The 15,747-nt window shown below is 34.1% G+C and overlaps 1 protein-coding gene across 1 annotated transcript in view; it reads left to right on the forward strand.

Moving 5' to 3' along the window:
* Positions 1–15,747, forward strand: part of galnt2 (UDP-N-acetyl-alpha-D-galactosamine:polypeptide N-acetylgalactosaminyltransferase 2) — a 296,051-nt gene that overhangs the window by 183,768 nt on the left and 96,536 nt on the right. Inside the window, exon 10 of the mRNA XM_039748294.1 lies at positions 1,107–1,210. Coding sequence (XP_039604228.1) covers positions 1,107–1,210 — 104 coding nt within the window. The remainder of the gene's footprint in view (positions 1–1,106; positions 1,211–15,747) is intronic.

Below are 15,747 nucleotides of genomic sequence, written 5' to 3' on the forward strand. Positions count from 1 at the left end.
TATCCGTTCCTGCTGAGAAGCTCAGCATAGCGTGATGCTCCCACCGCAATGCTTTACTGTAGAGGTGTTATTAGGTAGATGATTAGCAGTGCATTGCCTTCACCAGTACAACAACACGTTTTCATACAAAGACTGTAGCTCAAAGTGCATTACAAGGTGACGAGGAAGTTACAAGAAAAGAAATCAAATAAAATTAGGTAAAATGTAATGTTGCATAAGAAACTGAAATTGTAAACAAATAAAATAAATCCATACATGCTTATGTGACATAGACAAATAATTAGTAGAAATGTAGCATTCTTATATATAATTTAATATTGTGATATCACAATTCAGTATGATAAGGTTCTCTATGAAGAGTTCTGATGATTCCAAACTTCTTCCATTTCACAATTATTAAAGCTACTATGCTCCTGGGTACACTTTCAGCTTTAGAAATGGTTTTATAACTTTGCTGTTATCCATTCTTTACCATAGTTTTATAATGGAGGTCCACATTTTCTGTCCTGATATGCAGTGTGAGCTGTAAGATCTTATTTTAACTGGTGTGTACCTTTCTAAACTATATCCAGTCAATTCAGTTTGCAACAAGTGGACTCTAATCAAATTATAGACACATCTCAAGGGTTATTAAAGTAAAAAGCATGCACCTGATCACAAATTGGAGTGCCACAGCAAAGGGTTTGAATGCTTTGCAAAAGACACTTTGATTTTTAATAAATCACCCATGCCAAAAGTTGTTTCAGATGAAGAGATGGGATAGAGCTTTTAATAAATTTGCAAACCTTTCTGAAAACCTTTGTTGGTATGGGTTATTAAGTGTAGATTAATAGGGACAGTGGCAAAGTTATCCATTTAAAATTAAATCAGCACAATAAAGTGTCCATGAAGTAAAGGGGTCTGAATGAAATTCAAATCCACTGTTATCTCTAAAATAACTCAGTAGAGATGCACTATGTGCACTGTCTTATTAAGAGAGAATGCAGAGATGTACAATCCAATTAATGTTAACCAAAGATCTCTTCTTTAAGCATTACTTAAAGTAAAATAATGCTTATGTATTAAATATTTTATGTATTTTAACACTATGATTTTAAACTGCTTAGGACACCAATGATTGCTGGAGGTCTTTTTGTTATGGACAAGGAGTACTTTGAAGAATTAGGAAAGTATGATATGATGATGGATGTCTGGGGAGGTGAAAATCTGGGTAAGTATAATGTTGAAATTTATTTTAAACTAATAATACATTTTCCTGCAGACATGTTTCTTTAAAAATGGATTTGAAATATAGTTTATATTAATAATTTATATTAATATTTAGGAAATTGTTGCCATCAACTCCTGAAATTTATGTTCATACTATACTGTGGCACTCAGCTTTCTGTGGAAGACATATGAGTTCATGATGACTTTATTCTTCTCTGTATGCCTTGCTGTGTCTCTATTTGCTGTGAAATCACTTGCCTATACAGTATGCATAGCTGCCACTTTATTAGTTAACAAATAACAATTTATTCATCAAGGTTATTTGTTTCATATTACTCTACCACTGTACAAGTAGTTTATGTGCTTCGTTTTTGTTCCATGTTACTAAGGCCTTTGTGGAGAATGCCCATCAAGTCAAGAAATTAAAATACTCTTATTAAAGTAGTTCTCAACTGAAAATTCATTGCAAGGTTTAAAATAATTTTAATTAAAGCATACACCAACACCACTTGAGAGTTCTGATGTATTGTGTGTGCATACATAATATAATTTCATCCCAACAACATTGAGGTTCTCAATAAATTCTGCAAAGAGGAATGGGGAAGAGTTACTTCTGAACAATGTGCAAAACTGTTACATACTTGCCCCAGAAGAAAGTTTTTCTTCTTCAGTTAAATATCTACAGAAAATGGTTTATTTTGACTTTGGAAATGTATTGTTGCTGCATAAGAGTTCACATTATAAATACTGAATGGATAAATATGTGTACAAGTCTTATGTAATGCAGAAAATTATGATGCCTTTCAAGGGGATTGAATACTTTTGCATGCTGCTGTACCTAAATTATTGACCATTTCATACCCTACTGCATTGTAATAGATTTTTGTAAATGATTAATTCATATACTTGCAGTATTTGATGAGTTTGAGTTGCATTTGAAGTTTGCCTCTTCAGTAGAAGTGTCCAAAATTGGAATTAACTAGAAAATGCATGGTGCAAAGAAATGGATTGGAAGCATAGTAATGGTGATCTAAGGGGAATTTGTAGTGGTATATATGTTTCTGAGAGTAAAATAAACAAGAATGTGACTTTTGGCCATAGAAAATCAATGTAAATAAATGTAAAATATTATACATAGGAACTAAAAATGTTTGATTTTTTTTGGAGAGTTGTGCCTCTTACTTTTGCAAAATTAAAGGAAAATAGAATACTTCAAAAGTTTAGATACTTTTTAGATGCTTCATATTAAAGTTTAAATAAAGGTCTTGGTGTAATTTACCTAGTTTTTGCCTTCATATCATCACAACCTGAAATTTCAGTAATGGCATACAAACTTTCAATATCGTCCGTATATACAGTTTTAAATCTTTCAAATGTTTTTATTCTGGGGAGAGTTTTGTCTAAAAAGGTAATACTAAATCTCAGTAAAAAAACCTTCCAAGTGATGTTGTTTTTCCTAAGAGTACAATCAGTACGCCTTTCATGTTAATTTAAAATAGAATTAAATTGTTCTGCAAATAGTGTCTTTTTTTTTTAATTTTATTTATTTTATTGCAATCATTACATACAAATCAATCAATTTTTACAAAAAGTAAGATTGAGAACAAGTCGACCCACTCCCCTGAGAGAGAGAGGCTTGTAAACATACCTAAATTGATAAGTTTAATAAGCCAACAGAGATGAATGGAGAAGAAAAAGACACAGAAATAATTGCTTCCTATGTGCTTTAAAAGCTTATTCTAAAATATTACTCATTAGATCTTGCCATGTTTTGAAAAAAATCTGTACCGATCCTCTAACTGAGTATTTGATTTTTTCCAGTTTCAAATAGTATAAAACATCGGTATTGAAGCTTCTGGATTAGTATACAGTAGTTTAATCCATGCACAAATGTTCGGGCCAAACCCAAATTTCTCCAATGTAGTAAAAAGGTATTTCCATTCAATCATGTCAAATGCTTTTTCTGCATCCAATGATAATAATATTTCTGGGGTGTTTGACTTAGTTGGTGAGTATATTACATTAAACAGGCTTCGAAGGTTTGAAGATAAGTGTCAACCCTTGATAAATCCAGTTTCATCTTGTGATATAACTGAAGGGAGCACTTTCGCCATCTTCAGTTTCTAGCTATGATTTTTGAGCATATCTTAACGTCATTATTCAAAAGTGAAATTGGTCTGTATGATGCACATTGTAATAAGTCCTTATTTTGTTTAGGAAAAACGGTGATTAATGCTTGGTGAAAAGTTTGAGGAAGAATTTGATTGTCTCTGCTTCTGTAAATGTTGCTAATAGGAGGGGAGCTAGCTGAGCGGAGAATTTCTTATAAAATTCTGCAGGGTAGCCATCAGGGCCTGCTGCTTTCCCGCCTTGAAGTGACTTTATAGCATCTAGTAATTCTGATAACACCAGAGGTTTATTGAGTTCCTCCGGATTAAAAGTGTCTCTTTGTGGTATCTGCAATGTATCCAGAAATGCATTAGATTGTGTGTTGTCTTCTTTAAACTCAGTAGAATATAAGGATTTATAGTAGTCTCTAAATGTGTGCATTATATTTTTGTGGTCGATGATTTTGTCTCTGTTCGTATTGGTGATTACTGGGATTGCGTTGTGAACTTCTTTCTTGTGAATTTGTTGAGCTAAAAGCTTATTAGCTTTCTCTCTGTGTTCATAGTAATGATGTCTGGATTTATAAATTAGTTGTTCAGTTTCTTTAGTTGTCAAGAGGTTTAGTTCTGAATGCAGAGCCTGCCTTTTCCTATGTAGAATCTTGCTTGGAAGCCTGGCATGTTATTCATCTATTCTAGTAATTTTGCTTTTTAACTCTGCTACTTTCTTGGTGTCTAATTTATTTATTTGGGAAATATATGAGATAATCTGACCTCTTAAGTAGGCCTTCAGAGTTTCCCTGAGTATTCCTTCAGAAATCTCTGAGGATGTTTTGTCTCTAGGAAGAAACTGATTTGTTTGGATATAAATTCTGTACAATTCTCTTCTGCTAATATAAGTGGGTTGAGACACCATCTGCGAGGTCAGTATGTGGGGCATAGTGACTTTAGCTCCAAGATCATAGGTGCATGGTAAGAAAAAACAGTAGCATCGTATTTGCAAGATTTAATCGTAGGCAAGAAATTATTATCTATAAAGAAATAATCAACTCTTGAGTAGCAATGATGTACTGGTGAGTGGAAATAAGATGTTCTTGAGTTTGTGTTTAAAAACCTCCAGGGGTCTGATAAGTTGTGATCAGTTATAAACTTTGTAATTATCTTTGCAGTGTTAGATGTTGTCCCCCCTGTGATAGAAGTTCCATCTAATAGTGGATTTTCAACACAATTAAAGTCCCCAGCCATTATAATTTTATGAGTGTTCACATTGGGAATGGATACAAATAAATTTTGTATAAATTCCTTATCATCAACATTAGGTACATAAGCATTTATCAGAATCATTTTACAGTTAGATAAATTGCCCATGACCATCACATATCTCCCTTCAGGATCCAGTACTACATCTGATGCTACAAATGAGACTGTTCTATGTATGAGAATTCCCACACCTCTAGTTTTCTTTGTAAAGCTAGAATGGAACATTTGGCCAGTCCAGTCCTTTTGCAGCCAGAACTGATCCTTGCTTAGTAAAATACTATATGCCTAAAATATAATAATTAACAAACTATGAACTTAAAATATATATAATCTTTAGCAATCTTAATGTATTAAGATAATAAACCCGGGGAATGGTGTTAGAAAGTGGTCCAGAATAATCATAGTAAGTCAATGCAATAATAACAATAACAATATACCAAGGGTATGATGTAAAACAGTTTCCTTTAGGGTAGAGAAAAAAATAAATAAAAAAAATAATTTGACACTTAAAAGGAGACAGATGGTGTGCAAACGACATTATGTTAACATGATACAGAAAATGCTGCCAGGTTTAAACACATCATAATGCCTAAGATCACCACTATATTTATATACTGCATTTAAAAATGCATGCAGATGCAAAGATACAGTATTACTGAGTGTGTTTTTAATATTAAATACAATAATAAACTTTAAAAAAAAAAATTAAAAAGCTGTTCATTGCAGCCTATGAAACGTTAACTACACATTTACAAAGAATTTAAAAAACACATTTAACTATATCCTAAATTTGAGTTTCAAGCAAATTGTTAATTAAGAGACAGACATCTTTTGTAAAACAGAGTGATCTAATCCATAAGTAGTGATGTTTAAGAGACAAGCTTAATATGTATAAAGTTATTGTAAACCTCTAAATATATTTAAAGTTCAGAGTATATTGGAGATCAAGACTTAATCATCTCAAAAATCTAAATGACTGTTGAAATATAACTTTTCAATATGAGAATTCAATAAAAAAAAAAAACTGTTGAATCTTAGCTGTAAGGTATAAAGGATGGCAACACAGTAGTGTAGTAATAAGTGAATTTGCCTGGCATCTTCACTGACCTGGTATGAAAATTCTGGTGCACACGGTTTCTCAGAATTTAAAACTGAATGGGGTGGGGAGAGCAAGCTATTTTTAATCTGTCCTTTTAACCATTACAATTGTAAGTGCCAACACAACAATAGGCTTCATAGTAATTACTCCTGGCATTATAGGTAATTACAGTAAAAGCTATCTTATATAATAACTAATTGAATACCGTACTTCACTATGGGATAGCAACAGGAAAAATGTGTTCTAAAATATACATAGGTTGTGGGTATGGACATTTCGGAGAGGTACTGAGGCTTGGTGTGGTTGGGGTTGTCTGTCCCAGTCATGGTATATAACTTGAACCTCCACCAGTTATTAGAGACGTGGCTAACAATGTCAACCTGTATCTGAGTGGCCACAGATGCAGTGCTGTGCACAAGGTAGGCCAGCAAGGAGAACAGGTACGCACCATCACCGCTCATCCGCACCATGCAGTGAGGGACCTTAACTTCGTCAATATAAATCCTTTCTTTCTCAGTCATAGTTTTACAGGTTTATTTAAAGAGGTATAAACTTAATAGAAGAATTTGTGAAGAAAGAATGAAAAAAGAATAAAATAAAAAAGTATGAAAATCCAAATCCTCAAAATAAAATTAATTTAATATATGTTGGAATAACCTTACTAAATTATTTTAAAAAGATAAATAAATGGCAAATTATAAATGCTTTGTGGAATCTCGAAAATATCAAAACAAAACTTGTACTCTTCAGAAAAATAAAGTATTTTTAATTTACTTTAAAGAAATTTATTTTAGAAAGTAATAGAGTGAATGGGTGTAAAAAATTTTTAAATTTAAATTTTTAAAACCGTTTCTTTGCGAGCACTTATGGGTCAAGGGTACCTACGTTCCAAATGTCAAGTCCCAAGTCCTCATGGTTCAGGAGATTTTATATAGACTAGCAAAATACCTGTGCTTCACAGTGGAGAAGTAGTGTGTTAACACTAGAATTACCAGAGACTATGAGAAAACTCGTAAATTCGGCCCACCTTAAATCTGTTCGCACCTCTGTCAGCGTCTTTTGTCCTGTAAATGTGCCGATTAGACAAGCAGCAGCAAACAGCCTGCTATGCCATCCCCCCACCGCCGCAGACCGTTAACAAAGTTCTTCCAGCTCATGCCTTGTTTGATTATCTGGGAGTGAACTGCTGGAGTTTTAGAGTGGAAATAATAGATCGTTATTTGGAACACATGCATTTCATGTGTGTTCCGTTTCTACAGTAATCTGTGTAAACACATTGTTAAAACAGAAACTTTTTCATATTTTAGTAATAAATGTTAATGTGTGAAGCCTGAAGTCCAAAGATGAAATAAACACTTTCACAAAAGTTTCAAGGACGATACAACAGCTTCCGTGGCGTAGCGGTAAGATTTGCTTACTTGTAATCAAGAGTCCCCGATTAGATCCCCATGCCTCCTATATTTTCAGTAGTGAGCTGCTCTTATTGTTAATATTATATTGTGCACACATACATTTGGTTTGTGTCTGTAACAGACCGTGTACATTTATAGTACTGTACTTGTAAAAGTTAGTTTTTTTTTTACCTATTTTTATTCTCTCGGTCACGATACATACTACTGCCCTAGTGATCTAATGCTGTTAGTTTTTATTTGAAACTGGAAATAACTGTAGATGTGAGTAGTGTTCGAAAGTACGAAGGAAGGCGAGAAGCGATGCAGCAGGGAATGAAAAACAGAAGTCGGCACCAGGAAGACATACATGAGCAAGTTGGCTCAAGTTCCGCTGGCTCCTTTTATTGGGCACCTGGAAGTGCTCCAGGTGCTTAATTGCCAAGTCCCGGCTGCACTTAAGGGTGTGGCGAAAATACTGCCCACAAGGGCCCAGCAGTTCCCACTGCAGCACTCCCTGGTGGGTTGCCTGCAAAACCCAACAGGGCTACACCAAACTCCAACTCCCATGAAGCACTGCGGGAGTCCGAGGCACGGGTAATTTATGTAGTTGTAAATGAATTTTCATAAATATCTGTGCACCTAATGTGGATGATAGACTTAATCCAAAATATATTTACATCCATTCCTAATGTGACAAATTATAAAATTATAATGGCTAGACACTTGAATTGTGTTTTAAATCTTGGATAGGTCTTCAGCCACAGAGATAATAACATATAGCACTGCAAAAACAGAACAGTTTTTAATTCGTCACTTATCAGAGCCTTGGTGATTTCTAAATCCAAACTCCAGAGCATATTTCTTCTTCTCACCAGAACATCATTGTTACTCAAGAACTGATTTTTTTCTTTATAGGTAACAATTTTTTGCCCACAATCAAATCTTGCAGGTATTTGTGAACATGCCCCTCTGATCATGCAGCTCAAATCATTATGTCCCACATACTCATCTCGCAGCTGCCATCTGAACCCCTTGTTATTAGCTGATCAGTAACCACACAGAATTTATATCCAAGTAAACTGATTTTTCTAGAAAAACTGCAGGAGTACTCTGGGAAACTCTGAAGGCACTTTTAAGAGGACAGATTATTTCATATCTCTCCCACAAAAATAAATCCGAACCCAAGAAGGCAACAGAGTTAATCAGTGAAATTACCTGAATAGATCAAGAATATGCCAGTTTCCCAAATAAGGCACTTTATAGGAAAAGACAGGCTTTGCATTCAAAACTCAACCTCTTGACAACAAACAACTCATTTTGAAATTGCTCCATCATATAGATTACTATAAGTCCTTATATTCTACTCAGTTTAAAGAAGACAATACTCAATCTAATGCATTTTTGTGATGCATTACAGATACCACAACGAGATACTCTCAGTGCAGAGGAATTGGATAAACCTCTGACACTCTCAGAAATACTAGATGCTATAAACTCACTTTAGAGTGGGAAAGCATTGGGCGCTGATGGCTACCCTGCCAAAATACATAACAAATTTTCAATTAAGTTAGCTTCCCTTTCATTAGCAACATTTATAGAAGCCAGGGTCAATACATTTTTACCTCAAACTTTTTGCCAAGCATTACACTGCCTTTCCTAAGAAAAATAAGGACTTGCATCATACAGACCAATTTCACTTCTGAATAATGATGTTAAGATTCTCTTCGAAGTTCGTGCTGGAAGGATTGAGAACATGCTTTCTGATTTATTAAAGGCAGACACTTAGCTTCCAATCATCAAAGCCTGTTTAATATAATATATTCATCCACAAAGTCTAACACTTTAGAGATCTTATCTTTGGGTGCAGAAAAAGCATTTGATATGGGTGAATGAGCCTACATATTCACTACATTGCACAAATTTGGGTTTGGCCCGAACATACTGTATCAGATAGACAAAATACTGTGCCTTCAGTCCTGACAGCACAAGGAGAATTTCAAAAGATATCGGGACTCAGGATTAATTTGAATAAAAGTATGCTTTTTTTCAGTGAGCTCTCTGGCGCATAACATAAGATTGGACACCTTTTTTTATCAACACATATCAATTTAAATAACTCTAGGTAGACATTACAAGTAAACATAAAGCTTTTTTCAGCCAAACTTTGCTGTCTGCATGGGATCTAATCTTCTTTTTCAATTTCAAAGCATTATTATCAAACCTCATTTATTTGGAATTCAAAACATCTGTGCATCCAACCGACAACAACCTAAAGCAGAAGGTGGCATGGATCTACCTAACTTTCAGTTTTATTACTGGATGGCAAATATACAAGCTATAGAAACCTTGGCATTGACACAAATAGATGAACACACACAAATTTAGTCCGTAATAGAAATAATATTCTGCAGTACTTCTTTATATTCCTTTCTTTGTACCCCAGTAAATACAACTTATTGTCAATATACTAACAACCCAGTTGTTCTTCATTCACTCAGAATATGGAACCAATGTAGGAGGGTCTTCAGGATAGATAAGCTTATATTTGTGGCACATCTACATGATAACCAGCTTTTTATTTCACCCACTCAAACTTAACACTAGAATTACCAAAGCCTATGAAAAAACTCATAGATCTGTACCACCTTAAAATGCTTCACACCTCTCCGTCAGTGTCTTTTGTCCTCTAAGTGTGTGGATATGCAGCAAATAGCATGCAGCCTATCACATCCCCCACCCTGCACAGTTGTCTTAGCTCAAGTCTGTTTACCTGCATGTCAGTTGCTTAGAGTTGTATAGAGTGAGAAATCGAGCAAAATCACAGCTTTTATAAATACTTCCAGTAACAGCACACTGCACGTAATACACTTGACTTGACCATTCCTAGTTCTCATCCTCTTTCTTTCAATGTACATTTATCATTTGTTTGCTCAGACGTTGATGCGCTTGCTGCTTCCTGAGCAGCTCTTCTTTTCTTCACCCTAGTGGCCCGCTGCTTCTTATCTTCCATCGGCATCTTTTCTGGTTAAAACTGATTAAGTTAGTTTTTGTATTGTAATTACTTAATACGTTTTTTCTTAATTTTTCACTTCAATCTGCCTTAAGAATGATTTAAGATATGAAGAGGTAGGGGAAGTGACCGTGAAGGTGGTAGGGAATGAGAATGGTGTACGTACGCATGGCTGCCCTGCTGCGCACTGCTGAGTGTTGATTCTACAATAAAATTTAAATTAAAATAAAAAGAGTAATAAAAATCATCACCCCGAAAACGGATAGTAGACGTCACGTAGTATATATGTACCAAATTTCAGGTCAATCGGTGAAATGATTTGCGAATAACAGATTTAAAATCCTGGTCAGACAAATGAACGGCCATGGTAGTGTATTAGGTAGTGTATTACTGTAGGAAGTAAATAAAGGTAAACAGGTAAATAACATTCCCATGTACATATACAAAGTACAGCGATGGCAAAAGTACATTCTTGATCCGATGTAGAACTGTCGTCCTGTAAGTAAATAAATCAAGGTAAATAACATTAGATCTGGCTTTTATGTAAGTAACTTATCAATGTTAATGTTTTGGGCACATGCACCGCCCTTTGTATGTAAGAGCCTTTATTTATTTACTTACTTCCTACAGCGTAAAGTCATGAGTGCAGAGCTTCCCATGTACATATACAAAGTACAGCGATGGCAAAAGTGCATTCTTGATCCGATGTAGAACAGTCATCATGATCTGAGTTTACCTCTGTTATAGCGCGTCTATGCAAAAACAGCAGTGTCAAATGCGGGGATCGGGATCGTGAATGTGGCTGAGAGAATGAAACTGAATAAAAAAAAACAAAGATAACCTTAACAAGTATCATAAATTACGCCGGCTGATACAGACTGGAATCATATATATGTTTTATTCTAAAATAGTAAGAATACGTGCAGCTCACTTCTCAAAATGGACCCATCCGGGATCAAACCCATGAAGTTTAGATTACCAGTCAAGAGCTGATACTATTTCGCCACCGAAGCGCTCCTAGAAAATGCGTGTCAATATCACACTGAAACATGGGTTGTTTTCCTCCAGTATACTTTTTAAAAAAAAAAAAGCACATTTGTTCTGTTATATTTGTACCGTTTGTGAAAGTGTTTCTTTGATATTTGGACTTAAGGCTTCACACATTATAAACTTCATGTCAACATTTTGTCAATTATTACTAAAACATGAAAAAAGTATATGTTTTAACAATGTGTTTACTGTACATAGATCGTTGTAGACATTGAACACACATGAAATGCAAGTGTTCCAAATAACGATATGATATTTATAGAAGGTGTGATTTTGCTTGACTTCTCAATCTATAGAACGCCACGCAACTGACACACAGGTAAACAGACTTGAGCTGAGAAAACTGTGCGCCGGTGGGGAGGGATGTGAACCTAAACTGCTTGCTTCTTGCTGCTTATCGACACATTTAAAGGACAAAAGACGCTGACGGAGAGGTGAGAAGCGATTTGAGGTGGAACAGATCTGCGAGTTTTTTCGTAGGCTCTGGTAATTCTAGTGTTAAATAATTTTTAATGTTTGGAAAACATACAGGATTAAATCACTTAGAGATTTGTACATAGATGATGTCTTTGCATCCTACAAACAAATACACTCCAAATTTAGCTTCCCATCAATTTTTCCATTATTTCCAAATCAGAAACTTTGCTAAACAAAATCTGCCCAATTTTCCTCACCTCCCAACTACTTCTGTTCTGGAAGAAATATTTATCATTCACGAGGACTCGGACAGCATTTCTATAATATATAAAAACATTTTAAAGTCCGTTCCTTTCAAAGATCCTAAAGTATAGCGGGAAAAGGATCTCTTACTCAACATTTCAGAAAAGGAGTGGAATGCAACCATGCATAGAATTCACTCTAACTCCACATGCGCAAAGTATACAGTTATTCAACTTAAAATCTTTTATCAAGCACATCTATCTCGTTTAAAATTGTCCAAAGTGTTTCCAGAACAAGATCCAACCTGGTAACATTGCAATCAAGTTCCAGCATCATTTGACCATTTGTTTTGGGAGTGCACCAGATTAACATCATTCTGGACCAAAATCAGATATCCTTGGTGTGAAATTACTCCTAATCTATTAACAGCTGTCTTTGGTGTACTTCCAGATGAGCTTAAAGTGGAGATGGACAAACAAACTGTAATTGCCTTTTCTTTATAAGTGCATAGTACATAGACTTATCTTACTAAACTTCAGGAATCCTAGTCCACCTCTTTTAAGTAATGGGAAACTGATGTGTTATACAGTTTGAAACTGAAAAAAATCAAATTCTCACATAAATCTGTTCAAAATGTGTTTAAAACCTGACAGGATCTAATCAATAACATTTTAGAATAACCCTTTATATTGGGAGGGAAAAGGATTCTGTTCCCTCGTTTTTACTAAGTTTTACTCTGGCTGTTGACCTTCCACTGTTTCTCTATCTTGTTTTTGATGAGATCAGACCACTTAACCTAGTTTTAAAATCTTCTAATATTGACAGAATGTTTTAGAACTTTTGAGCAACTCTGTCTCAGATATAACCTTTAACCAGCAGATTGCTTTTACTAAATGAAATTTGGAGAATTTGCAAAAAATAAATAAATAAATAAATACCTGTCAACATTTCTAATCTTCCCTCAATATCTGTTTTATAAAATACTCACTGTGTAAAAGATAGTGGTTCTCAGTTATAGTGTGTTGGTTAATCAGGTGTATCATAAGTACTGTAATAAACTGTTTTTTTTTTTTTTTGTTCACAATATCTTTGTTTTACCAAGGACTATTATTATTATAGGCAGTGTGGTATAGTAATTAACACCTGGGACTTTAGACCCTGAGGTTGTGGGTTCAAATCCCGTTGGCACTGCGTGACCATGAGCTTAACCTGTCTGTGCTGCAATCGGAAAAACAAAGTAAATGTAACCAATTGTATCTCAAATGTTGTAAGTCGCCTTGGATATAGGCTACAGTCAAATAATAATTAATAATATAAGGTCACTGGAGCTGCTTTTGTCATACTTATGTATAAACATGAAGAGCGAGGGGCTTGGAGCAGTATCTTCGGTGGTCACAGTGCAATTTCTGTTGCTTCCTCATTAGAAACTATATTGCCACTATTTACAACTGACACTATTTTCAAGAGAGTATATTTGATGGGCTAAATTGGAGTTTGCAGCACCTCAATCGAAGAGCAGGTTTGGGAGGTTGGCCCTCTTGAAACTTTCAGCAACTTAGCCATGATTTACTAATTTACTAATAACCCAATTGTGCTTCACTCACTAAGAATATGGAATCAATGTAGAAAGCATTTTAAGATGGAGAAGCTTTTATCTGTGGCACCTCTGCAAGAGAACCACCTCTTTCAACCCTCGCAAACATATGCAGTTTTTAATATCTGGAAAATATTTGGGATTAAATTACTTAGAGATCTTTCTATAGACCACATCTTTGCATCCTATGAACAATTACATTCCAATTTTAACTTTCCAGCTACACATTTCTTTCACTATCTTCAAAAGAGGAACTTTGTTAAACAGAACCTGCCTGATTTTCCTCATCTTGCACCCTCATCCATACTGGAAAAAATATTGCTCAATTTTAAGGACTTAGACACCATCTCTGCAATATGTAAAATTATTTTACAGTCCCTCCCTTTCAAGGATCCAAGAGGAAAAATGGGGAAAAAGATCTCTTAATATATCAGAAAAGGAGTGGAAAGTAGCAATGCAGAGACTTCACTCAAGCTCCATGTGCGCAAAGTATACAATTTTTCAACTCAAAATTATATATCAAGCACATCTGTCTCGCCTAAAACTGTCCAAAATGTTTTCAGGGCAAGATCTTACTTGAGAACACTGCAAAGTCCGAGCCTCACTGGGTTACATGTTTTGGGCCTACACCAAATTAACATCATTTTGGATCAAAATTGTTAAGTGCCTTTCAAACAGCCTTGGTGTCACAATCCCTCTTAGTCCATTAACAGCTGTGTTTGGTGTTCTTCCAGATGGGTTTAAAGTGGAGAAGGACAAACTGTGATTGTATTCACTACACTTCTGGCACGCAGACTTATTTTGCTAAACTGGAAGAATCCTAACTCTAATCTTTTAAGTTGGTGGGAAACCAATGTTTTATACTATTTGAAATTGGAAAAAAATCAAATATTCATTTAGAGGATCTGTAGAGAGTTTTTTCAAAACCTGGTAAGATCTAATCAATAATATTTTAGAATAAGCTCTTAAAGCACAGAGGAAACAAATATCTCATTTCTTTTTCTTCTCCATTCATCTCTATTGGTCTATTAAACTGATCAATTTAGGTATGTTTACAAGCCTTAAGTTTTACCCCATTGGCCATGCTGTCTCTCTCAGGGGTGGGGGTTGACTTGTTTTTCAATGTCAATCCTATTTTTTGTAAAAATTGATCGATTTGTATGGAATGATTACAATAAAATTATTAAAAAAAACAGTACAGCAGGCTGTTTTGTCTTTGGATACTGCATTCCTTTAATGTGAGAAGGGACATCTTTCACATCTTCTGCAAATCTGTGATGGCCAATGCAATTTTCTACACTCTGACACACTAACACCAAGTACTTTAAGCCAATGAATTTTTCAGCAAAAGCGTGTCAAGAAATTTTACCAACAGCAATACCTCTGCATAATGCCTTATTCTGACTGTAACAGCCTAATCAGAAGTTTTCTTTCTTTTTAATTTGTTTGGTTTTTTTTTTGTCATTCTACTGTGTGTGTTCAGACCATATACACACGTGGACAAAATTGTTGGTACCCTTCAGTCAATGAAAGAAAAACTCACAATGGTCACAGAAATAACTTTAATCTGACAAAAGTAATAATAAAAATTCTATGAAATTTAACCAATGAAAGTCAGACATTGATTTTCAACCATGCTTCAACAGAATTATTTAAAAAAAATAAACTCAAAAAAATAAACTCGTATGCGTGTGTGTATGCGTGTGTGTGTATATATATATATATATATAATGTGTATATATATATATATATATATATATATATATATATATATATATATATATATATATATATGTATATATATGTATATATATATATATATATATATATGTATATGTATATATATATATGTATATATATATATATATATATATATATATATATATATATATATATATATATATATATATATATATATATATATATATATATATATATATATATGTATGTATATGTATATATATATATGTATGTATATATATATATGTATATGTATGTATATATATATATATATATATATATATATATATATATATATATATGTATATATATATATATATATGTGTATATATATATATACAGTAATCTCTCCTTGATCGCGGGGGTTGCATTCCAGAACCCCCCCGATAGGTGAAAATCCGCAAGTAGAAACCATATGTTTGTATGGTTATTTTTATATATTTTAAGCCCTTATAAACTCTTAACAACACTGTTAACATTATTACAGCCCTCTAGACATGAAATAACACCCTTTAGTCAAAAGTTTAAACTGTGCTCCATGACAAGACAGAGATGACAGTTCTTTCTCACAATTAAAAGAATGCAAACATATCTTCTCCTTAAAGGAATGCGTGTCAGAAGCAGAG

This window comes from Polypterus senegalus, chromosome 3, assembly GCF_016835505.1.
Source record: "Polypterus senegalus isolate Bchr_013 chromosome 3, ASM1683550v1, whole genome shotgun sequence".
Lineage (NCBI taxonomy): Eukaryota > Metazoa > Chordata > Cladistia > Polypteriformes > Polypteridae > Polypterus > Polypterus senegalus.